General features: G+C 38.2%; 2 protein-coding genes across 2 annotated transcripts; one reads left to right on the forward strand and one right to left on the reverse strand.

Moving 5' to 3' along the window:
- Positions 1–2,943: 2,943 nt before the first annotated feature.
- TDO2 (tryptophan 2,3-dioxygenase) lies at positions 2,944–13,986 on the forward strand. The gene is made up of 12 exons (XM_041395728.1): positions 2,944–3,011; positions 3,387–3,492; positions 4,642–4,732; positions 5,550–5,620; positions 7,406–7,533; positions 9,324–9,510; positions 10,245–10,352; positions 11,289–11,400; positions 11,527–11,584; positions 12,074–12,153; positions 12,722–12,812; positions 13,665–13,986. Exons 1-12 carry the CDS (start codon positions 2,977–2,979, stop codon positions 13,816–13,818), a joined length of 1,221 nt encoding a protein of 406 aa, XP_041251662.1. The 5' UTR covers positions 2,944–2,976; the 3' UTR covers positions 13,819–13,986.
- A 521-nt stretch (positions 13,987–14,507) lies between these two features.
- On the reverse strand, positions 14,508–23,893 carry CTSO (cathepsin O). Its single transcript, XM_041427974.1, has 8 exons — positions 23,601–23,893; positions 22,922–23,027; positions 21,797–21,930; positions 20,585–20,752; positions 19,070–19,191; positions 17,754–17,917; positions 17,200–17,292; positions 14,508–15,841 (listed from the first exon to the last, which is right to left on the reverse strand). Exons 1-8 carry the CDS (start codon positions 23,745–23,747, stop codon positions 15,807–15,809), a joined length of 969 nt encoding a protein of 322 aa, XP_041283908.1. The 5' UTR covers positions 23,748–23,893; the 3' UTR covers positions 14,508–15,806.
- Between the last annotated feature and the right edge of the window lie 1,836 nt (positions 23,894–25,729).

Genomic DNA, 25,729 nt, shown 5'->3' on the forward strand with positions numbered 1-25,729 from the left:
GAATTAAGAGGGGTGCTTAATAATTCCCATGCTTTGTCATGAAGGCCATGACAGTTCATTTGAAGGGCACAAAGAGCAGTTCTGAGAAGCTGTGGGGTTTTTTGGTTTTTTGGTTTTTTTTTTGTTTTGTTTTTTTTTTTTTTAACTGTTGTATGTAACTGTTTGTCTTGTATTCGGCCCAGTCACAGAACAGAACATTCTCACTGTCTGCTAAAGATTAGAGTCCTCTGTGATGAAAAGAAGGCTTTTTATCTGCCTTTCATGTGTTAAAAGTAAATTAACAAATAACTAAATAAAAGCTCAAGGGCACACACACTCTTGGTTTTCACAGCCTTGCTCAGTCATCTGCAGCATGAACAGCAAGTTATGTGTGTGGTTAGATCTGCTTCTTTGTGGTTCTGAGAGTTCAACATGAAAAAGGGAAATGAAGGTACGTTTTGAGAAATACCATAATTTAAAATTAAGGTTATGTTTTGCTTTCAGATACATTCACATTGAAAAGCTATTTTCAGCAAGACTTGCTTATGATTAGGCTAGTAAGGAGAGATATAAAAGTGGCTATAAATCTCTGTCAGGATATAAAGGACACTCAAATAAAAATCAGGTCCCTAGAGTGAGCCCCAAATTTGAGCAGCATGGCAGAAGCACATTTATTTCTAAAGGTATCTGCAGCCATGCCAGAGTTCAAGGCTCTGAGCTGATCCAAACCTGAGGGCTCTTGTAAGCTGTGCTGTCATCTACACTGCCAACAGACAGTTTCATAATCAGGTCATACAAGCCACTTAAATTATTTTACTACCAAGTTCATTACATGCTTTGAAGCCTTATCAAGATCAGATGAAGGCAGCCAGTAAGAGGAATGACCTTGTCTATGTCTGAAAACCATTGTGTATGGTTTTATTTCAGGGGTTTTCAAGTCCTCATCAAGATATCTTTTTCCACTGATCTTGGAGAGTTTGAGTTCTATTGTAGTTGCAATGGTTAGAGAGCTGAATTCAGCTAGTGTGAGATTAAATTTTCTTAAATGTATGGATGCAAATATTATCCATAATATTACCCAGTTTTTTAGGAATTGGTCAGTCTACAGCTTTGGGACCAATCAGCTATGAGGTCCTTAAACAAGGATTTTGACACGTTGGAAACACTGGAAAAAACTTTCTAAATTCCTCTTGTCTGGCTGATTTACTTGATTGACTGAAGCCTGTTGCTGAATTGGAAGGAGTGTTTGTATAGTTGTTGATTAGACAATATCCCCAGCTAGATTTCAAATGAGTTTGCTAACCCTGAGTGAATTAATGGTACTATTACTTCCCAAATAGGGAGTTAATGTTTTGTTAACTTCAGTGTGTAAAAGGGCTCTGATACTTCAAAGTCCTTTGCCTGCTGGGTAGGCAATGTAAATGTTGCCTGTCAGAAATCATTGCACCGGAAGTTTATAATTCTCTGTATTTCACAGAAGAAAATAAAACTGCACAAGAAAACACACATTAACATATTTTGTGAGGTTAAAAGTTCGATATTTTCCAACTGTCATTATTTTCACTAGTTTCACATTTTTTCTTTCTTTGTGCCATGAGAAAAGATAACAGCTTGATTTCATTATGCAGTCTGGATGTTTCAGGTGAAGATACACAGGAATGACAAGATAAACCTTTTTCTTTTGAGATATAAGGACGTGCAAGATTTCCACAATTGTAAATCAAGCTGTTTGAGTGCAAATATGTGAAAAGTGGCTTTCAACATTTGATTTCTGATGTCCTCACTTTCATCTCTAGTTGTCCGCATCGCTGAGCACATGTGTAGGTGTGTGTAAGGAGAGGATTATTTTCTTCTGTCAGGTTTTATATCATGAAGGAAGAACTCCTTGACCTTGCTTGGTGAGTTGCTTCAGTGAAGTCTTACATTTCTTGTGGCTCAACTTAATTTTAAGCTGATTTGTGTAAAGCCTGACAAATGACATCTGGCTGAACAGGGTATCCATCCCATCACCACATCCTACATCTGCATTTTTTTAATGAGAAAACTACTCTTAAGTGACTGGAACAGCTGAAACCACCACACAGACACCACTAAGCAGAGTAAGTCTTGCAGAGAGCAAATGATCCAGGGTCACAGAGGTCCTGTAGTTTTGTTTGCAGTGAAACTGAGCATTAACTTTTTTTTTTTTCAGAAAGGGCTGGCAGGCAAAAAGAAGTGTGTGCTAGTTACATGTTACTTCATTGTGTGTTAAGCTTATGACCAGATAGAATTGAGTAACATTTGTCAATAAATGAGACTGAAACTTTTGTGCAAGGAGGTAAAATTAAAAAATTATTCTGAGTTAAATACTTGGAAAACCAGCATGAGAGTTTCATGATGCTTTTAGTACTTAATGTGTGTATGTTTTTTAAAATTATATATATTATGTGAAATCTCTTTGAATAAGCACTATTTAGTCTGCCATGGAAACACGTTTTTCCACTTCTCCCCCCACCCCTCTTTTCTCTTCCCATGTGTCTGATTTTTTAAACTTAATAGTATCCTGATACAAAAGGCTGCAGGTTGAAAATCTACTCTAACACTTTGTGCTTTTATTAAATATTGCCTTTTTATCACACGCAGACCTCTCCTTGACTTATACCTTACACGCTACACCACACAACTGCATCCAAAGGAGCAACTGGTGGAAATCTCGGAGTAAAAAGCACAAAAATCTTGTGCCATAGGACAAAACAAGCATGTCATCCATTCATTTTTTAACTGGCAGAGAAAAAACACAGTCCTGGAGAGCCAACAACACATGAACTTCCTGACCTTTGTGCTGTGATAGTTTCTGTCTTTATTGAATAGTGGGGATGGGCTGAGGGCTAAGGAGGGGAATTTGGGGGTTGGCCTTGGCAGTGAGATAAGGCTACATATAAGGGAGCTGCAGCAGGTTTGGGAACACTAGCAGGGTATTTTCCAGTGTGCAGCTCAGCAAGTTTGGATCCTGAAATCATGAGCCAGTGCCCCTTTGCGGGGAAGAATTACCTGTGAGTCCTTCCTCTTTCTGTTTTGCTTTATAAATTCAATTCCAATGATAAGGTGTTAGTGCAAAATATGAAATCTCAGAGAGGAATTACTTATTATCAACAAGTAGACAGCTGTAGCTGTAGTTATCATTTAGCTGTTGCTAAATGAGTAGAGATCATACAAGGACTTGTCTGAGCACTTGTTATTTTATGTGATGTTAACAGCTGTTACTGTATCAAGAGGAATTTCATTTTTTATCAAAAGCCTGCTTTACTGGCTCAGTTTATCAAAATAAAGCATTGTTTGAATTGTAGATGCATCTGTTAGTAAAAAGGCAGGTATATTCATAATTCTTCAATTAAACAGTTTACATATTTACTTAATTTTCTTCTTAGATTTAATTTTAGCAAGTTATCTTTGGAAGACGACAATGATGACAAATCTCAAGAAGGAGTAAATAAAGCCAGCAAAGGTGGGCTTATCTATGGAGAATACCTACAAGTAAGTTTAATGATTTCATGTTTGCTGTCCTTGTTGCTCTTGAGGCAGCCCCTGAGGCTGACACTTCTCCCAGTCAGTTACTGGGACAGGTATCCAGGTGTAACAGGCACAGGTGCCCGTCTCAGCTGGGACCTCAAGGTGGGCTGTGGGAACACCTCTCAAACTGCAAGGAATATGGATATTTTGGGGGGGTTGGTAGGGAATTATCCATGCTGGTAAGCCTAAACTGTAAAGTGACCCACCACTAAAAGCTTTCTCTGGTGTGGCAATAATCACTCAGCAATTTCTGAATGTCAGCAGGCTCTGTGCGATGTGCTTGAAAGTCCAGAATACTTGGCTGGAAAAATCTATTTCAGAAATCTAGGGGGTAGGATGATGACTAGGTGGCAACATAAAAAAAAAAAAAAAAAAAAAAAAAAAAAACCAAAAAAACCAAACCAAACAAAAGCTGCAAAAGCTAGAAGTAATTAAGAAATAAGTAAAAATAAAATACCATAGGTAGTAAAAGAAACCAGAAGTTATTTTAGTGGTTTTTTTCAGACAGCATGAACTGAAGGGAATTACTCTGCTTTTGAACTAAGAGTATGTCAACTTTGATTTGTTGACATACCCTTTAAAATTTTGCAAAGATTAATTTGAAAACAGCTATGATTAGATTACTAAATTTTTTTTCTTAGTCAAATTTACAATGTTAGAACTGAAATTATTATCATTGCCTCAACTCAGAGCTCTTATGCTGATATTGTTGTATGATTCCTCAGAATTTTACTATAGGAACTCTGTTTTCATGGGACACGACAGTATAGATCTAAAATCTGGAAAAAATGCTGGATATTTTGTTTCCTCTTTTTTTTTTTTTTAACTATACATATACATATTTATATAATTTAAATTACTCTTAAAATTATTTTCAAAACTTTATTACTTGAGGTACCTAAATGTTCCATTTCAGGCAAGATTTTTTCCTAATTAAAAAGTAAAAGTCATACCTGAGACAATTTAGTCAAACTTCTCATATAACCTAGACTGTGAGGTCTGTATGTCTACTTTTAAAAAATATTCTTAAAAATTAGCTGTATGCAGTAAGAGTGCCATTACTAATAGTAGAATTGAGAGCTTCACAAAATAGTTCTTACCTTTATTTTTAAGCTGAACAAAATATTGAATGCTCAAGAACTTGAGAGTGAGAAGAAAGGGAAAAAAATCCATGATGAGCATCTTTTCATTGTGACACATCAAGGTAAGTAGAGGAGTGCAGTGGTAGTTAACCAACATATTTGCCACAATTGGTGCTGACACATGCAGTACACTCTTTGTTTTCATTTTAGATACTAACACAGCAATATCTGTGTCTTTTATCTGTTTTAATATATGCATATATTCATATGTAAATTGTAAGGCAGCAATCAACTCTTTGCTTGTGAAGCTATAAGTGTAACCTTTGGATTTGGTAAACCAAGATATGGATGGTTCTATTCGTAGAGAAATTAAGGTGGTGAAAACCTTGGTGTCTCCCAAGAAACAGGCTGCTATACAGGTTATTGTAGGCAAATTTTGTGTGTTGCTTTGTGCCTTCTCTGAAATTCCAGTTTTAGCCATCTATGATCTGTCTAGAAACCAACACACCAGCTAGGCACTCCCTAATGCCCATATCTTCCTGTTTTCCACACCCTGGCCTGATGATATCTTCTGTTATTGACAGAAAACACTTGGTTTGTAAGCAGATGTGAAGTTAGATTTTATTGAAGCATCAGATCTGGATTTTCTCTTTCCTCCTTTTATAATGAACAATCTGCAGATCAAACAGCTGATGTGTAAAACGTATTTTAAAAAATTCTGTCAGTATTCTTGACTCTAGATTATTTTATCTAATACTTTAGGTAAAGGACATACTGCTGTAACAAGTAGTAAGTTCATGTGTCAGTATCTTCTTTTGCACTGGCAGTGTCAATGTAAGCTATTAATTTCAAATCAACATGTAAGAATTTTTCTTTCTTGGTGCTAAGAAGAACAAAGTAACCTTGAAGTTGATGCTAACAGTGTCTTTCTTGTTGTAGCATATGAACTTTGGTTTAAGCAGATTTTGTGGGAAATGGACTCTGTGCGAGTGATCTTTCAAAATGGTCATGTAAGTTAAAACAAATATTAATTTTGGGAAAATTCAGTCCTAATTTTCTCTTGCTTCCTGTCTCTCAGTCTGATATAGTTTGGTTTACTAAAGCAACATATGCTCTTTTTAGAAACAGCATCAAAAGACCAAATAAAATTTGGCTGAGTGGTGCTTATATCCCAATAATACAGTTTTTTGATCAGCAAAATCTTACTTCATCCTGAAGTATGCCTTTTGTGTGAATCCCCTTCCAAGACCAATTTCATTGGACAAAATCTCTCATACTCTCCTGCTAGTGCTGGGTAACTGCATAAACTTCAGTTGGAAATATCTACTGCAGAAAAAGCAGGCTCAGAGGCAAAACTGAAAAGCAGAAGGCTCACAGGTATTTTTATGTTGAAAAGTAATTCCTGCCTTTATTCATTTTCTGAAGTCTACATACTATCTCCTTCCATCCAATATCTGCTGTGAGGAGAACTCATTTTTGTGATTGTGTAGTGGTAAATCCAACAGAGAACCAAGAATTCAAGCAGTGTAACACTGTGCTAGAATTTCTGAAAATTAAAAACATAAGCACATCTTCACATTTGTCCAAAGCTAAGCACACATTATAATGGTAGGTAAGAATGGAAAACTCTTGAATTGGTACTACATCCACAGAAAAATCTGACTTCGTACAGTTTGAGAAATACCTTGAATACGTCATTAGCATGTGTCTAAGCAGCAAATTTGAAACTAGACCAGATGGAAAAAAGGAACTTTGTTTTCATAAGGTCCAATGAAAATGTTCTCTGTTGTCCACTATATTCCTAATTATTTGCTTTTTATTTTAATATTTTATCAAATTATAACTAACCCTAATCAGTTCTTAAGAATATTTTTTTTCTTTTTCTTTTCTTTTTTTTTTTTTTTTTTTTTTTTTTTTTTTTTTTTTTGTGAAAAATGAAGCTTTGCTTGTAATCAGAATTTGAAATGTCAATGTTAAGGTCAAATACACAGCCAAGCAATTAGGGAAATGCATATCATCTGCCATTTTTTGTAGTCTGATATTTCCTGGTTGCATGCCCAGATTTTACAGAGAAGTTTAATCCCATTGAAACTGAAAGGAATTGTAGCAGACTCCTCTGCAGGCAGAGTGTTTAATTTAGTGAAAAAAACCCACTTCTGTGTTTTCCATTTAGTATTATCTGTTATTCCATTCAATATTATCTATTTCCCACCAGATGGAGTATTTTCTCATCTTCTCTGCTTGCTAATGCACATTTCTGATGAACATGTTTTAGACGTGCTATCCTGATGTAGCTGTCAGATTATTTTGCTTCTCAATTTCTAAGTAATTTCCTTACCTGCCTTATGGCTTGCAGAATGGAGCAAAAATAGAAATTATTCCAGAAGTAATTATAACAGAAAGTATGTAATTTTCATATATATAATATTTAAGTTACAATAATATTGTAATTATTGGAAATGATAAATTATTTTTATAATTTAATTTCTTTGACTTCTATTTTAATCAAAAACATAGAAAAGAAAAAAAAAAACCCAACAACCTGTATGATAGGCCTACCTATAATGTAGCATCAGTCAGAATAAAATGGATTTCAATCTTTGAAATGCAGAGTTTCAGTTTTAAGTTAAAAACAGAGTGCTCTATTCCATATGAGATTCTGCCTCTGTGGATTTCACATGGGAAGGACTTGGGAACTGTAGTGATGTACAACAGTGAAAAGACATGAATTAACTAGGTAGGATCTAGAGAAAACACCATTCTGGTTATGATCTTTATTTTTTTTTTTTTTATAGGTAAGAGATGAGAGGAACATGCTGAAGGTTATTACTCGAATGAACAGAATTTCACTGATTCTGAAATTACTTGTGGAACAGTTCTCAGTTTTGGAAACTATGACTGCATTGGACTTCTTTGATTTCAGGTAAAGACTTATTATTCCTCCACAGCAATCCATGAGCCGGTAATTCCCATCCTTAGAACTGATTGTGAATTTTGCATGTGTGCTGGTGTCTGTCAGCAAGCTGAGAGCTCACCTAGGAGGGGCAAACATGACATTAAAGTGCAAGGGTCAGTTATGAAACTGACCCTGACTGTGGGTCCAGCATGTTCTGCAAAGAAGTACAAGTGAATTGCTGACTCTTTTGTGTAGGGTGCTGCTCACTGCTTTCAGGGTCAAAAGTTAAAACAGCAGAAACAACAGAACTAGCTCATGGTTCTGCTAGCAACTTAGTTGGAACTTGGCACTGCAGATTGAAGCCTTGTTCTGTGGCAAATCAGAGGAGTGCTTGGGGGAGAGACAGGCACTCTCTCTAGATTATCAAACAGGTATTTCAGCCTTCTTGGTTTGCATGGTGTTGCCTTGGGCCTGCAATGCTGGAGGCTGAAGGAAGCATTGCTGTCTCTTGTCCTTTTTCCCCAACAACTTCTGCTGCCCAGTAGGAGCTCAGTGCATTGCTGGGCTGGAAGGTTGTACCTCTTCTGCCTTCTGCTCAGGCTTTCTCTGGATTATCTCACCTCTCACATTTCTTTCTCTTCCCTCTCTACCCTATCTAGGCCCTTCCACCACACTCACATGTGTTACAGCTTCATCCACTGTCTTCCTTCCCTGTTCTTCTCCTGCTTGTGTCACTTGTGCATCTCTGTCTGCCTTGTGGCCTCAGTTCCATCCAGCATCCCTTCCACTTTTGGATTTTGGTACCCTTTCTCTTCTATCTTTTAATATTCCCTATTGAAAAGAGCAGGAAACTACGATTTTTCTTCACTTGTTTGAATTGAGCATTACCCTACAGCAGGGGAAATCCATGGGCTAATCATCCATTTTGATCTACACCTGCTTCAGCTTTTCAACCACATAGTCATTTGATAAGTAAACATAAGATTAAATCCATTATGCGTCTCTGTCAAATCTTGTGCTTGCAATTCAAAATGCATTATAATTACCTAGCAATGTGGGATTTTCAGGCTTTTACTAATAATTGTTTTTCAGCATGGTCAGATGATTTAACTCTTAAGAGTCCCATTAATGAATCCCTAAAAAAACAAAAAAAAAAAAGAATTAATTAATGAATCCCTAAAAAAAAGCCCAAACCACTGGAGTTTTTCTGAGCATTATTCTACTCTATAGAATAAGGCAATATACAATATTGCATGTATATATTATAATAATTAAATATTTTTATATATAATATATTATAATAATTACATATTGTTATATATAATAATATATAAGAATTATTATGTGTATCAAGACTATTTAAAATACATTCATTGGCATGTTATTGCTGTAAAAATTTTGGTATCAGCTTTTTAGGGTGCAGCTGCTTAATCTGTTTGGAAAGGAAATTATATTCACTAACACTGCCTCCTGTACATCACATGCACAAAGCTGCCCTTTTGAAGCACAAATTCACACGTTTACATTTGCACTACCTGTGTATGCACAAACAATACAGAACTAGAAAATGAGATTATATGTACACTGTAATTGCATTAAAATTGCTTGGTTTTTTTCCTTTTCCTATGTGCAGTCATATAAAAAGTCCCCAGATCAGATAGCTATTTGATATTCTTCAGATGTGAAAAAGTCCCCAGATCAAATAACTATTTGATATTCTTCAGGTGTGAACTATGGCGGGTTTTTAGAGAACAAGAGAAATCCACCATTGTAAAATAACATCCTGCATTTTTGTATCTTTTCTTCTGTTCCCAAAGATACTACCTAAGCCCAGCCTCAGGTTTTCAGAGCCTGCAGTTTCGCTTGCTAGAGAACAAGATTGGTGTTCCCCAAAGCCTGAGAGTCCCTTATAACAGAAGGCATTACCGTGATAACTTCAAGGGACAGGATCATGAATTACTGCTTCAATCAGAGCAAGAACCAACACTACTGCAGCTTGTGGAGGTAACAAAGTCTGTCTTGGACCTTGGATCATTTTCTCCATCTGCCAAGAATGTCCTTCATTAGTGTCAGTGACGTACTCTCCTACCTCAAGAGGAACAAGCATGTTGGCAAATTCTCTCTCAATTGTGTTTTGGATTCTTGACAAATTTGGCACGAAAGAGAGTTAGTCATTAGCAAACCAACTGATTTTTCACAGCATCTCCCTTTCATCTGAAAATTCTGGCTGTTTAACTGGTAAATAGCATTGTGGAGGTGTGAACTGGAAATGTAAATGCATTGTTTCATTTTCATTGTTTTCATGACTATAAGCCCTTCTGGGAGGAAAACTTTAAAAATATTCCCACTGTTAGGTGGCTGTTAGAGAGGCTAAAGACTATAGATGGCTCTGTGTCTTCCTTCTGAGATTTATCATTATTCTTATCCTATATATTATGTGGAATAAGATTTGTCCTTCTGTAGTTTGTTTTAAAGACATCCTTAGAATGAGACAGCTTCTGTCTTCCAACATTGGCCATGCAACCTGGAACCTGAGTGGGTTGGTGTGGCACTATTATGCAGGTGTAAATCATCCACATGGACATGCTGAACTTAGCAATGAGCACTTCTACAGGATACTAAACCAGAATTGTAGAATTTATGTTGCTATAACTTGTGCTTCCAGGATAATGCAGTTGCATTACTATTGTTTGAACATATTATTATTACTACTACTACTACTGCTATTATTATTAAAGGCATGGCTGGAAAGAACTCCAGGACTTGATTCAGAAGAATTTGATTTCTGGGGACAATTTGAAGAGAATGTTTTAAAAGGCCTAGAAGAGGAGTTTGCCTTGATACAGGTATATAGTTTACTCTTGAAGTACCTATAAGCAAAGATGTCTGGCAAAATGATATTCTGACATAAATTTAACTTTTGGCTTACTCAAAGTTTCTCACTCACTTCACTTAATCTTCATAAGTCTTTGTCTGCAAGAAGCAGAAAAAATTGCAAATTCTTCAGGAAATAGGAATATTTTTTTTATTTGACGTCTAAGACTACTTAAAGCATGAGATACATGGGTGATTTGGATTGCAGAAGGCATGGATTAGTATCAATGGAAGGGCTGAAGTTGATTTTACTGAAACTACAACTTCACCATTAGTTAGTATTTGCATCTACAATCTAGAGCAAATATGAAGTTTGGGCTCTTGAGCTGTGGACATGGAATGTCACTATTAACAGCCCATTTCTGTTTAACAGTATATGGCAATTTGCTGCTATGTGATTATTTGAATTGCACTGGCAAATAAGCACCAGAAAATCCCTGACTATTTTAAGACCTGTAGCTCTAAATAATATTTTTTAATATTTTAATTTTTAATGAAAAAAATAATAAGAATTTATAAGCTTCCTAAGAATATTTGTTTATGACTTTCTAACTTATCTAAACTTTTTTATTTACAATTTTCTTGCCCTCTGCAAGGATGTAATTTTTTTGCCTTGAAAACAAATAAATCAGATTTCTAACAAATGATGATGATTAACTTTTTAAGGCCAAGAAATGTGATAAATTGCCAGTGTGTTTGAATACTCATTTATCTGAGTTGTGCTGGAATCTATTTAATTGTACTTTTCAAAGGGCAGTGACTCATATATCTTATTTGAAAATACAATTCTTACATCTAAGATTCAAACTTCAGAGTATTTATTTAAATAAAAATTGCAAAATGAGTCATTCAAGTGCTTAATTTTCCCAGTTGAATTCTAAAGCTTGTCTTTATTTTAAATACCAAAGGCCAAAGCAGAATCAGAAGAAAAAGATGACTTATTGTCTGAATTCCAAAAACAGAGAGACGTATTACTTTCATTATTTGATGAAAAACGCCATGAACACCTGCTCAGTAAAGGTAGATTTTATTTCCACATGTGAATACGTACTTTGTATGTTTTGTACGTGTTGTTTATAAACGTTTGTTGTAGCATGAAAGTTGCAGGAGAATGAGCAGCAAACTGAGGACACTTGTATTTTGCAGGAGAGAGACGGCTGTCCTACAAAGCACTGAAGGGGGCCTTGATGATCTACTTCTACAGGTGATGTTGTAAGATGTGTCATTGATGGAGACTGGCAGGAGGAGAGGTTAAGAACAGCAGCACAGGTTTAGTTAGGCTGGAATGAGCTGTGGGAATCCATATGTTTCAGCCCTCCACAGGAACCCTGATTAGTCAGACACAGCTCGAAGGTCAGACCAGGCTGCTCAGCACCATGTCCTGATGAGTTCTGAGTGTCTTCAAGGACGGGAGGTTGCACATCCCCTCTGGGCAGCTTGACCAGATGCTGCTTCTCAGATTGTAACTAGTAAATGCCTTGTTCTACCTGTCCTAGAAAGATCTTTTTCAAGTTAAAAAATAAAGGGGCAGATCAAGACTTATACAGCAGAAGCATTTGTTGAAGTATCTAGTGATATTCCAGTACCATTTTAGGAAAAGCATGCTTTAAGTCACTAAGCACTGATGAAATGCAACTTTGAAAAATACAGCTTATGCTGAGAGGTCTCGCTGTCTTCTCTTTCATTTTCCAAGGGAGGAGCCTCGTTTCCAGGTTCCCTTTCAGCTCCTCACCTCCCTTATGGATCTCGATGTGCTCATGACTAAATGGAGATGTAAGTTTGACTTTTTTGACTGTGATGCTCCCTCTTCTAGATGCAAATAAATTGTTCTGTCTCTTGAGTTACACCCAGTCTTAGAAATGAGCTTTGGAGTTCATGCTTTAGGAAAGACTTTTTTTTGTACTTCAGCCAAGAGGAAAGACAAAGAGCTGCTTCTGTGATCATTAGGCACATGAGTATAGGTACCACTTCTCTGACGTTCTTTAAGTGTACTGTCTTATATAAGGGGCAGGTATCTATTTTTCAATGTATCCCAAAAAGTCATAATGTCATGTCTTTCTATCAAAACATTCCTTCTGCCTCCTTCCCTGTCTAGACATACATGAGTGCATAATTCTGTATTAACAGAGCACAATAATGTGCAATAATTAGTGTGCTCATTCTGAATTAACAATAATTTTATATTAATTGACTGAAGAATGGCAGAATTAACTCCTGCATTGCTGAAGACCTAATTGTTCTGTATCCCTGTAAAGATCTCTGAATGACCTTCAGTAAGTGTGAACCTTTAGTTATATTTAAATACTGAACATGTGCTATTTTCTCCTGTTGTATCATTTAGATAACCATGTCTGTTTGGTGCACAGAATGATTGGTGGCAAGGCTGGCACTGGAGGCTCATCAGGCTACCACTACTTGCGCTCAACAGTGAGGTAGAAATAATGTTTCCCCTGTTACCTGCAACATGCAGTTCATAAATACTCTGATACTGGGAGATATAATTCAGATGGCTCACTGGAGGCCAAAGGGCTGCTGACTCTCTTCTGGGACTCTATCTCCTCTTGGTTGTTGTACGTTTATTTATCAGTGACATATAAATTCCAAGCTTTCTAGGGCAAAAAGAACTCCTTTTGATCATTCATGCAAAGTGCTGTCTGTAATTCTCAGTCAGGGGGTGCAGGCGTCACCGTGATAGCAATAATATGAACCCTGCATTGTTCAGCTGATGTGCCAGCTAGCCCAAGTTAATGAGGTGACAGAGGCTGGAAGTGAGCCCCAGCTACTGTGTGATAGAGTTTCTTTATTCCCTAGCATGACCTCTAACTGCACAACATCCTTAAAAGAGGATATTTTTCGAGGTTTGCTCTCAAAGAGCCGTGAACCATCATGTAGTGCTGTGAGCAGCTACTATCACAACCCATGGAACAGAGCAGAGCAGAAAGCAGACGGTTAGACTGATGTTGAGGATGGAATGCACACTGTCTTTCTTAGAAAGCTCTCCCACTCTACCTTAATGTCAGGTTAACATTATTGCTCCTAGATAAATTCTGCTAGAGATCACACCCTATGGACTCTGCGTTTTCAGAAGAAAGATGTTTCTATAGATCCCTATTAAGCCTAATCTGCTATGCCCTAGGAAGTCAGGAGTGGATTCTTGCTCTGCAATATTCAGGAGAGTTAGTGCAAGCAATCTTGTTATTTGCATGAGAAGGAATGATTACTGAGGATTTAGAAACGATGGCCTTCTATGCTGATGGAATTATTGTTCCAATTGTCTTTTTCAGTGACAGATACAAGGTGTTTGTGGATTTGTTCAATCTTTCAACATTTCTAGTCCCAAGACATTGGATACCAAAGATGAACCCAAGCATTCATAAATTCCTTTACACAGCAGAATACTGTGACAGCTCCTACTTCAGCAGTGATGACTCTGACTAGCACGCCTTTCTACGCTGTTGCTGTAAAGAACTTTATGACTTTCACCTTCAGTGGTGCTCCCAGCAAAGAGTGTGGGTGTGTAAATATGTATTTATGTATGACAGCTTTGTGAATAGTACAATTGGCCTGTGGAAGAAATTAACTGCTTGTAGAAAAAATAAATCTGTATTGAGTTAGCCTATGTGAAAAGTAAAATGATACCCCAATTCAACCCAATGACCAATTTAACTCTTGGCTGGCTTCTTAAAGCCTGCACCTAGAGAAAAGGACAAAATTACTTGCAGTTATGATCACAACTTATTTGTACATATTTTTGTATTTGCTTGTTTGCCTAATGGTTGTTACTAATTTATGTCTAGTTGAGGATATAATTAGTCTCATCATCTTCGGAAGAATATTAGTTTCTGAGCTCTAGCGCAATTTCAAAAGGATTTTAGGGTTAAAATTTTTGAAAGCTGGATTCAAAAATTAAGTCCTGAATCTACAGAAACCAAACCAACCTGAACTTACAATACATTAAGAATCATGTTGCTATCCCATTTAATGTGAATGTAAATCACTTATGTATAAATACTGTTAAAAATAACAGATATAAGTACTTACTTGGCATTCCAAATAAAACAGTATTAAAGCTCATCTTTTGTTAAATCTTCTAAAGCAAATTATAAAGTTCAAACAAGAGTATGATAGGTATTTAAAGTGATTTTTATTCATATTGGTATACAATAAAAGGCAACTTTGGCTATAGAATATCGATAAAGCAGTGTCATCTTCTCATTAAATGGACTTTTGTCTTTTTAAGTGCTTCCTTTGGAAAGACACAAACACTGTAGGCTGGAATTTCTGGTAAGTTCCCTCTACCACAGCACTTCAAGTACTAATACCTGGCAGTAGCACCTCAAAAACACTGGAGGCACGTCTGTGTTTCATATTGCTATGACTATTTTACTCCTATCCATGCCCATTAGGGACTTTGTTTTCCAGTTATGGAAATGTGGTATCTGTTGTTTGTAAGCCACTCAGGGAAGGCCAGACTACACAACACTCAAGAGTACACAAGACTTCACATTTTTTAAAACTGAAGTTTTCAGCCAAGTAAATTCAGTAAGTAGCAAAACTTGAAGTAAAGAAACATCACACTTGGTCTTCCTTTCATTTAAAATATGAAAAAATTAGAAGGAATTAAAACTAGAAGGAACTAAAAGGAATCAAAATTAGAAGGAATAAACAGCAACACTTAACAATAGACAATTATAAATACTTATTGCATTTGTTGTAAAAGTTATAAAAAAATGAATCTAAAAACATGTTACAGTAATTGAGTGCAAAAATTACAGAACTGCTTCAATACTTTTCATAGTAGGCCTTTGTAAAAGATACAGGTAAAGCATTTGAGGTGAAAAACTCAGAACATTTTAGAATTACATGTTTCATTGTTGAGTTCTAGTTACATTTGCCCACAGCTGCAATTTCACAGCTAAGCAAAGCTGGAACACCTTTTTATTACCAGCAAGTCCCACCTCTGAATTCAATTCATGAGGGAAATTTAACACTGACTCTACTGGATATATTCTATAATTGCTGACTTTCTAAACTGTCACTCATGATTCTTCTTATGCTTAAATGATTTCAAATATACTCTTACGGTACTGATTTTTTGATTCAAATTCCTTTTTTTTATTTGTCATAATTTATTTCCTTTTAAGATTTTTCTATGGCGTAGTATCCAACACCTTACATTTGAGGCTTCAGTCCATCTGTGTAGCCTCTATTTATGCACTCTGCAGATGAGTCTTCTTAATCCATGAGAAATTTGGCATTCAACACAAATTAAAAAAAATTTAAAAACTTCAGCCAGAAGTTGCTGGAATTGCCCTTACAGCCATTTCTTTTGTTTGAAAATGGTGTTTTGAATTCCATCTTCATACACAGTGTCTGTCCTCATGATACTTGTGGTCTTTGACCAGTTGTGGAGGCCCAGAGGAATGTCAAACAAATACTGCTGAAACTGTATCTGCAATACCTAGAAATGACATAATATTTGGTTTTAATAAATACTGAAGTGGAGACTTCTCACAATTCATAATAATATAATGCCCTCTCCCCTCCATGCCATGACAGTAGGAAACCAGGGAATCATCTGCAACCCTTTTATTTTTCCTTTCCTGGCACTGTGTATAGTTGAAACCTAATCTCCTCTTTCCTCTGCTTTTATATTCAAAATTTTATATCCTGGTGGTCTCAGAGTACCTCTAAGTCAGAAGACAACATCTCTGTGGGAAAAGGAGCAACTACTATCCTTTGCTGGATTGTTCTTGCATGGTACACTACTACAGAAAATGTGAAAGATCCTGCCTTTTGAAAATAACACGTCTGTTCTCACTGCCATCTCTATAACTCACTTGCTATATCACTGCTTCTAAATTTCTCTTTCCAAACTGTTTATACAACAACAGTAAGAACAAAGATTCAGTAACATGAGAAAGCTATGACTGGGTACATTGCTCTGATCTTCACTAAGTGCAGGCAAACTGAGTATTGTCTATTCTTTATGTGCAGAAGACTTCGGTAATCTAACACCTCCTGCAAGGACTGAGAGCTGCTGCGAAACACACATGGAAGGGAAAGCCAATGGGTTACTCTAACACATAAAATCACAACAGATTTTATCTGTTCACAACACTTCCTATCTAGTGAAAATATCCCACCAATTTGGCTCAGCAATCTGATGACAACCCAGAGCTTGACTTGCCTTACCTCCATATGTAGCAGAAACTGGTATTTAATGCTACAGGAATCCATCAAACACAAGAAAAAATTCATGCAAACAACAATATAGCAGGAGATTGAACGAGCACTAAAAGGATATATTTCTGTCCTACAAGAAAAAGCACGAGCAGGGTACACAATTCCCAGGTAGATCTGCTTTTCATATTTGTTTGTTAAACGGAGCCCAGAGATACTGGCACCCACCAGGCAAGGACAGCAGCTGTTTTACCTACAGGGAGTACAGCGATGGCACCCACCTACAACCATCACACACGGCTGGATATTTTACAGTGCCATTACCTCTGCATGGTAAGGGACAACAGTACTTTAATTATTTGTTTTGTCTTATACAGCTTTGCCTTTACATGGTGCTTTTCAATCATTCAACTACGTGCCTTGGTTGAACTAGCAACCACTTCATTTAGTTTTCCACCTGGACTCATTTAACCTCTTTTAAAGCACAGCAATGATTTGTACTGCCTCTCTGAGGATCCCATTATATCATTATTATATTATTATATATATTATGTAACGATGATATTAATTTGTTATAGCCATTGCGAAACATATCCCAGCCCATGGCCTTTACCACTGACTTTTTGTCAGACTTACCACAGACATTGCTGCCCATCTTAACACGAACGTATCCATCTATTCCCCATGTCGGCCCCCAAGAGTTCTGTACAATCCAGTAAGGAATGCTACCTGGAAGAGACATTTCATGAACAAGAGACAACATGAGACTTGGGAAGCTTTAGCCTCCTAACACTTCACAGAGTTAATCAGCATTTCAGTATCTCACACTTTCTGATGGATGGATGATACAGGCCAATGAAATCTACTGTTGTTCACGTAGATAACAGAGCTAATATTCTGGTATGGGAAGACTGGATATGGGCTCTTCTAGCATAAAGACACACACAGCCATGGTCTTGACTTTACAAGGAGGAAGTCCCACAGAACTCAAGAAGCAATGACAAAAAGAGTTTTTCTTCTGGCTGATGTGAAGATGATGTGATCTTCAGAGAACTTCCAGAACTGATGTGATATCAAACCAACAGCTTCCAGCAGAAAACCGAGTTCTGATTTTAATCACTTATCCCACAAAAAGCAAGTTTTAAGTAAAAGAAACCTACTGTGCTGAAGTTCAGCTGGTGGAAACGCACCTGTTCTGTCAAAACCAGTGATAAGAACAGCATGATTTGCTCTTCCACTGGAGCAGTGATATTGTATGATTCCACCGAGATAATCCTGCCAGCTAATGGCATCGACTGTCACTGCCAAAGGGCCCCAGCTGACAAGCATCTTCATCATTTCCTCTTCTTGACCACTGCAAGAGAAGTGAGTAAAAATACCAAGTTACTTAAGTTAGCACATTAAAGTGATTAGAGTGATTGTAATCTACTTGTTAAGAACAGTTTAAAAATCAAATAATTAAACTCCTTCCTCTAATTCTGTGTATCACACATCAGTAATTACATATTTCATATACTACAGCACAGTGATACAAATATAGGACACACAAACTATGGGACAGGTGTAGATCTAAACACACAATGCTATTAAATAGCAGAAGATTTCTGTGTCAAGCCAGTGGGCAGTGGAGAGCACTTCATACTTTTTGTACATCACTCTTCTGAATCAAAACCATCTTTGAACAAACCATTATTCTGTATTAGAATTTCCCACTGTTTTTTTAAATCTACAGAAGTACCTCTTAACATAAAAATACACTAAAGTATGTGTCTTAAACATATCAAAACACAGGACATTTCCACTATCAAACATTTATCATTAGCACTCTCATACAGTTTTATTTATCTGGAGCAGGAAATTTTCATCACTGAAAATATGTTCATTAACTAAATTTGGAAAATACAGACTGGCAAAGATAGGATTGATTTTGGTTATTTATATCTGGAAGTAACACAATTCCTAGCCACACTAATACTTCTTGTCTTTATTCAGTCCTGTCTTTATTCACAGAAACCTAAAAAGCTGAAATTTTTACAGAGTTCAGTTGACAACACTGTTTCTAAAGTCATGGGCTGGAGAGGATGTGGGTAGATATGTAAATGCATGAATACTGAAGTAGTTGAATGCTTCCTATTTTTTCAATCAATTCCAGTTACTGTTGGTAGGATTTACTGTTTCTGACAAAAGCAATGTTAATGTTCATATATTAAAAACTGTAAATGACTCTGTGTTCCAGTTTACAGCCAATTTAAAAGACCTAATTTCAAGATACAAGCCTTCTCATTTCAAGAGGCTTAGTGATGGCAGTGTTGAGTGGATTCACTGTAGCAAGCCTTAACTCTCAAAGATGTTATGCATTAATCCTTCTCCAGCACACAGCTACAGAACTGATGCAATCAACCTCCCAGCCTTTGCCTGGTCAGTGCACTGCTCACTCCACCTAACTCCATCACTGCTGAACACAGAAGGAAAAGTACAGTGAAAGAAAAGAAAGAGTCATAGCTACCTGAAGTCATATGCAGCAAATCCTGTTATTGAAACTCCAAAATCTGAGCGCTCAAAATAATGGCACAGTCCTGTCTGAGCTTTGAAAGTGTATTCTGAATCTCTCACGAGTTTTACTTTGGTCTGCAAGAAGGTAATTGAGTAAGAAATTAATGCATTTGACTTTGCTACTATGGACCTCAAAACGTAAGGAGAATGACCACATAACCCACTCAAAATTCAGTGTGCAGTGGGCAAGATTAGAAGTAAGAATGTCACATTGCGAAATAATGACTTACTATCTCTAGTTTCCTTGTTCACTGAGCTTCAGAAGAGATTCAGAAATCTTTAAATAAGAAACTAAATTTAAAAGGCATCGCTGATTTAAACTATCCTCATAAGCGGTCCTGTCAATTTCAAGACAGACATTCATTCAGTTCATTCACGAAGAATTCCTTCTCTTCAAATGACTTCCACACACAAAATTATACTATCATTGGGACAGTTCAAGAAGCACAAAAAGTTATGTAAAATGCTGTTGAGTCCAATTCTGTTCTTAGCATGTAATTCTCATGCTAGTACATGATGTATGCATCAGCCTTTTATATTTTTCATGTCTTCTGGAGTATAGCATATTTATGATAAGGACTTCTTCAGCCTAATTCATTTGTGGTTCCTCTGCTGCCAAAAGAGAATTTTCCTTCAGAGGAATAAAGGTGAGTATCCTCTGTTGTTCTTGATATGCAAACTTATACAAATTATCTATAGTGTTATTAGCCATGGGTATCTTACTCTTCAGGGGTAGAATTACACTCTCTTAAATTCTGGAGTTTTTAAATTCAAAAAACAAAATAATTATTTCTATATTTTTGTAATTCAATCTGAGAGAGTACTTCTTATTTCAAAGATATCATAATGTTTCTGTTTACCTATGTTATTAACACACATTTTAAATTTTTAACTAAATGAAATGTGTTAGCAACAACTGAAGTAGAAACTTTGCATTTTCAATGTTTTGGTCTGCAAGGGAAACAAAGGTAAATGCAGTGCATTTTATTTTGAGGTTTTCCATATACACTTGCTCATAATTTTACAGTGTTTGCAATAGAAATTACTGACATTTGAAAACAGAAAATGTCAAGATCCTTCCTTTTCCCCAGATGCTGGTGCTTTAATTCCACAAAATGCCATATGCAGAGGTGGCTCTCTGTACAGTGGTACTGTATGCCTCCAAATGAATTCAGGAACATTATTTTCAGCCCCTGTGGACTGATTTGTTACGTTCACAAGAACATGCATGGACCATAAAGTTCCAATCAAATTTCAATTCTGCTTGAACTAATTCTCCCATGGTTCCAAACTAAATAAATAAGCATATATACATATACACAAATACATAATGTGTATGCATCACACACATAAGATTAAATAAAACCCCTGTACGTTTCACCTTCCCCATCACTTTTTTCCCAATAAATAAGAATGCTACTAGAGAAGCGGATGAAGTCTTTTGGGATTTTTACAAAGAGTTTCAAACCTGGTTCAGCCAGCTCAGAGCGCTAACAGTGGATCCCCCGCTGCAGCCGTAGTTATTGTATGAGCAGTCAATAACTTGCTGCACACTGAGCTCTTCCAGGGTGCTTCTTTTAATTGCATAGGCAGACTCTATGCCACCCACCACGCTGAAAGCCCAGCAGCCTCCACACTGATAGAGACAAAAGGGAAATGGCAGAGAAAGCAGATGTCAGTTTGGTTTCTGAAGCCTGATATGAAAAAAGAGGCAAAAGAATCTTCCAATGCTCTTCATTTAATACATCATCCTTGAACTCTGTTTTTAAGGCAATAATAAATGTTAGCATCCATTTAAAATGCTGAACTGTTTTTCCCCCTATATTGCTTTCTGAATGCTAGAAATGCATTATGGGTGTTTTTTTAAGGACTCTTTCCTCGTGAATTTTTGTTCTTGACAATAGATAACTGTGAGGCATCTATTTTCCAAAAAAAAAAAAAAAGTGGTCTCAGGATGCAATTAGTTTTTAACCACATCAGTAAGCTTTCCTAGAATTTTGTAGAAACAGATTACACTTTAAGAAATGGTAAAGTGAAATTAAACATAATAGAAAAAAATCTTAGACAATAACAATCTATACTGCAATTCTAGGCTCTTTGAACTGTGACATTTAAAATAAGCAGCAGAATTTATTCCTCAGGAGGTCCTAGGTGAAGCATGGAAAGGAGATACTGGGGATTGAGCAGCTTGTTTCTTACCAGGGACTATAACCACTTTGGGATAAACTGTAATTGTGTGGGGTCTGGTTACTTTGCTGTCATGAATGCGTCCCTGAGGAATTCACTGGTAAGGATGTGGGTATTGACCAGACAAGGGGATTCAGTCACAGGAGAAAAACAACAGGAAAGGATCTACACCTCTCCAGGTGGGATGAGATCAAGTACTGAACTTTGGTTCCTTCAGAAAAATACAAAACACACATGGTGCAAAATATTTGGAGATTCACTTAACTAGATCAAAAAGTATATTACAGTTTCTAAATGCACAACTTCTACACCTCATTCTTTTAAGTCTAACACCACTTTGCATAAAATGCCACATGACTTTGTGTATGTTCAACTGGCCACTCTTGTGCCAGTGCTTCAAGGAGCCTTCAGGCAGAGCTGGTCCCTGCAAAACCTTCCCTGCGCTCTACAGCCTACCTGCTGAGAACCAGGAAGGGAAAACACCAGGACTTACTGTCTGCTGATTTCTCACTCCTGCAATGACTTTCTTGTCCCTCCAGTCAAACTTCTTTGGCAGAGGCTTTTCCTCCCCCTTTGGCACTTTTATGTATCTGGGAACTTTGTGAGGTATGCTTCTCAAGTAAATGGCTAAACAGAATACAAAAATCTATAAATCTATGAACAACAACAAAAAAATCTATGAACAGCTACTTTACCACAACTCAGAAGTAACTTTGACCTACAGTTACAACCATGAGATTGTATCTCATTCTAAAAATCCATAGAAAAATCATCTATTTTAAAACAACCATTATGCTCCAGAATGAATGTATTTCTACAGTTTCAGAAAGAACAGAAATACTCTATGTAGGGAATGTGGGTAGAAAGTGTGAAGATTTTCTGAAGGAGAACAATAACCATAATCACTCCACAAAACAAATTTTACTTGAAAATTTCCAAAACATTTTACTTAAAAAATACTTTGTTTTGGCTATGTACAAGGGGAAAATAAGAGGAAAATAAAGTCTGTGAAACACCTTCAAGTTGTGTTTTCACAAAAATGTTGTTTAATTATTTAAAATTAAAGCAAGATGTTAAATCCTCTGATGGACAGAAAATGTAACAACAGACATTAACAGCAAGAAGCAAAGGTATCATACAAGTTTTCTAGGAAAAAAAATTAAGTATGTCATATTGCTTGAGAAAGCTCCAGCTGTCATTATGCAGCCATGGACCTCCACCCATCGTTTGGACTGTAGTCAATTTTGTGCTGGGGTAGGGAGTATGAACTTACTGCAGAACCTTATGTATCTTCCTTTTTCAAAAAGGAAGAACCTTGTGTATCTTCCTTTCTTCTACTGCAACTGAAGAAAGCTTTAAAGGGCAGTGAGAAGAAAGAAGGAAAACCAGAACTGCCTGAATACAAAAACATATTCAGGCTGTGGGTAATTCAACCTTGCAAGACTATAGAACATGAAGAGGATTGCTGTCTCCTCCAGAAGTACTTACAGTTTGGTACCAGCCATTGTAAATTAGCTGACTATCAGCACGGGAAGAATCTGTAAGTGTGAAAGACACAAGGTTCTGGGAAAGAATTAAAAAAATAACAGAAAAGGCATTAGAAAACCAGAAAATGTACCTTTGAACTCTTCAGGAAACAGGTGAGAAAACTGATTTATTCCATAGATAGCAGTCGTATTATCTTTTGATAATGAATTCAATAATCTAATTCTTTTAGCACTTTCCTGAAGGAATAAAAAAATTGTGTGCATTACTAAGTTAGCAGCAGGGACAAAAATGTAAGAGCAGAAAAAGAAAAGGTTTAGTAACAGTAAACATGAAATTAGATAACAAGAACTGTTCACCTCAAATTCATCCTGTATCCTTAGCAATAGGAAAGCCATTACACTAATTTCAATTCCAACAGATACCAAAAAAGCATTTGTTAAGTGCAAAAAAATTGACATGAAACAGACAAAACCCTGAGAACAACTTGTGTCAAACTCATCTGATGTCCTTCTTTGACAGCACAACAAACCTTGTGGTTGAGAGATATGCAAAAGCGTCTGCAGATACGAGTTAAGCCCATCGCTTCACGCAGCGAAAGAACAGCATCACGACCTAGAGGCCTCCCCGCCTGCTCCCAGCGGCCCGCTGTGGCCGGGCAGCCGCTCTGGCGGCCGGCGGTGACCCGCGGCACCGGGCGGCCGCGTCCGGGCCTGCGGAGGGGAGCTCCGCCTGCCGCCGCCTCCCGGCCCGCAGAGCCCGCACCAGCCACGCAGAGAGGATGGCGAGGCCAGCGCGGCTGGGACACCTACCCGCAGAGCCGCCGCCGCTCCCTCTCGCTCCCGGCCGCCGCCGCCCCGCTCCCGCAGCCGGGTGCCCGCGGGCGCCGTGAGGGCGACGCTGCCCGGCCGCAGCAGGCAGAGGAGCAGCGCCAGCACCGCCAGCGGCCACCGCGCCATGGCGGGGAGCGCCCGGGCACGCGCTCCCACCCGCGGAGCTGAGATCCGTCAGGTTCCGAGCGGGAAAGCGGCCGAACCCCACTTCCTTCCCAGCCCGCGGCCGGAGGCTGTCCCCGCCGCCGCTTCCCGCGGAGCCGGCGGGCGGGGCGGGGCCGGGCCGGGCCGGGCGGGGCAGCAAGGAGCGCTCCCTCCGCACCGCCGCTCCCGCACCGCCGCACCGGGCTGGGAGAGCTCCTGCGGATCCTTCTCCTGGGGGCTCTTGGGAGATGCCTCCCAGTCCGAGCTGTGTTGGAGAGCGCTCAGCAGCGCCTGGGCGGAGCCGTGTTTCCAGCAGGGGTTTCCCATGTGGGAGAGGCGCGCAGGGCTGCCAGGGAGGGGCGAAGGGATGCTGAGCGTTCAGGTATCCGCCAGGTTATAAACTCGTGCCAGCCCTTCTCCGAGAGGAGGGTTAACTGGTACCTGCAAGCTGGGCTGCCAGTAGGAGAGGGAAGCAGCAGGAAGGCAGGTTACAGGCTTTAGCAGGGGAAGGCACGGGCGGGCAGGGCAGAGCTGCCCGGTGGTGCCCGCAGCCCCTGCATCCCAGTGGGAGAGCTTGTGCTGAAAGAACACACGGAGAGAAACCATGACTTTCCTCAGAGACTGGTCATGCTGCTACTTGGGTAAGCAGGTCAGTGTCAGCGTTTAAAAGCCCCATTAGGCCACTTCGACTTAATAGACCCCTTTAGTTAATTTCCATCACCAGGCATTTTTACGCAGTGCCTGTAAATAGGACACTTAAGTTTTAAAACTCCTGTATGTTTCAGTTCTCTCTGCTGCTTTCCCCCCCACTTACCTTCTTGTTAATACATGTGTCCTGTCCTGTGGTGCCAGTAGCGCTGTGCTTGGGGAATAGTGCTGTGGGGATCACGATCCAGCTTTGCCTTTGTCCTCCTCCATGAAATGGCTGTTGGGGAATTGGCTGAACGGCCACCGGTTTTGTTACAGAGAAGGCTATTTTTGGCTTATAGCCAGTGTATGGAAGAGCTTGCTAGCAGGGCAGATTTTATTGGTTATTCTGACACGGTTCATCACTGTAAACACAGGATTGGCATTGGAGATGTTATTACAATTTATTAGAAACTCATATTGACAGATTGAGGTCTGGGACAGTGAAGGTGCAATTTGGCTGCTGAGGTGCAAGCCATCCTTTTTGCTTGCACCTCAGCAGCCAAATTCGGATACAAAGTCCATCAAACTGTGACTGAGCACTGAGGCCCTCGTGAGAAGGGCAGGGTGTAGTGTCTGGTGGGAGTGTCAAAGGACAGCTTGCTATGGTCACCATAGCTTTGGATGTACTGGTTGTGGGAGGAGCAGCAGCCTTAATGCAGCAGTCACAGGGTTTTATTCTCTGCGGTAGAGTAGAATGGAACAGGAAAGAAGTTACTTTGCCAGTTAGAGTAAGCAACAGAAAGGTGCTGACATTATGCTTTATTTAAAAACATACTTTTCATTAAAAAGTTAAGATTTTCCATCAGTCTGACATGATCAACACTCTCTAAATTGGCCTGCTGCCCTTGAAATCTGTTGTTCCAGGATTATGATTATCTCAAGCGAAATACTTAATTTTAATAGATAGTCATTAAATTTTAAGCCAACCTATCTTTAACAGAAAAAAGAGATAAACTTTCAGCTATTTTTCGTTATTATTTGTATAGACTATGCTGGTTTCAAACAGAAGTAATCTTGATTGGAGAAGCCGTTTTGTTTTGTTTTATATGTAGACTTCAAGGGTTACTTTGCCCGTGAAACACATGAGGGCAGCAAAGGGCTTCTGAAATGTAGTTACAAACCACACAGCTTTCATTTTTATTTTAATTAAAATAAATAACGCCCAAACAAACAAGGTAAAATCCCCTCATATTTTGGAAAATAGATGCACTTCAGATTGATTTGCATTAAAAATTCTGTATAGTATAGGAAGAGGAAAAGATTAGTTTCCCCTG

Source organism: Onychostruthus taczanowskii, unplaced genomic scaffold (assembly GCF_017590055.1).
Source record: "Onychostruthus taczanowskii isolate IOZ18803 unplaced genomic scaffold, ASM1759005v1 scaffold12, whole genome shotgun sequence".
Classification (NCBI taxonomy): Eukaryota; Metazoa; Chordata; class Aves; order Passeriformes; family Passeridae; genus Onychostruthus; species Onychostruthus taczanowskii.

Bases quoted from the DNA above. Each gene is read 5' to 3' on its own strand.
- TDO2 (XM_041395728.1), top strand. From the start codon at position 2,977: ATGAGCCAGTGCCCCTTTGCGGGGAAGAATTACCT. The intron at 3,493-4,641 runs GTAAGTTTAATG...TTTATTTTTAAG, and splicing joins TCTATGGAGAATACCTACAA to CTGAACAAAATATTGAATGC. The intron at 9,511-10,244 runs GTAACAAAGTCT...TTATTATTAAAG, and splicing joins CACTACTGCAGCTTGTGGAG to GCATGGCTGGAAAGAACTCC.
- CTSO (XM_041427974.1), bottom strand. From the start codon at position 23,747: ATGGCGCGGTGGCCGCTGGCGGTGCTGGCGCTGCTCCTCTGCCTGCTG. The intron at 23,028-23,600 runs GTAGGTGTCCCA...TTATTCCTTCAG, and splicing joins GAGCGGCGGCGGCTCTGCGG to GAAAGTGCTAAAAGAATTAG. The intron at 17,918-19,069 runs GTAGCTATGACT...CTTCTCTTGCAG, and splicing joins TTTGCTGCATATGACTTCAG to TGGTCAAGAAGAGGAAATGA.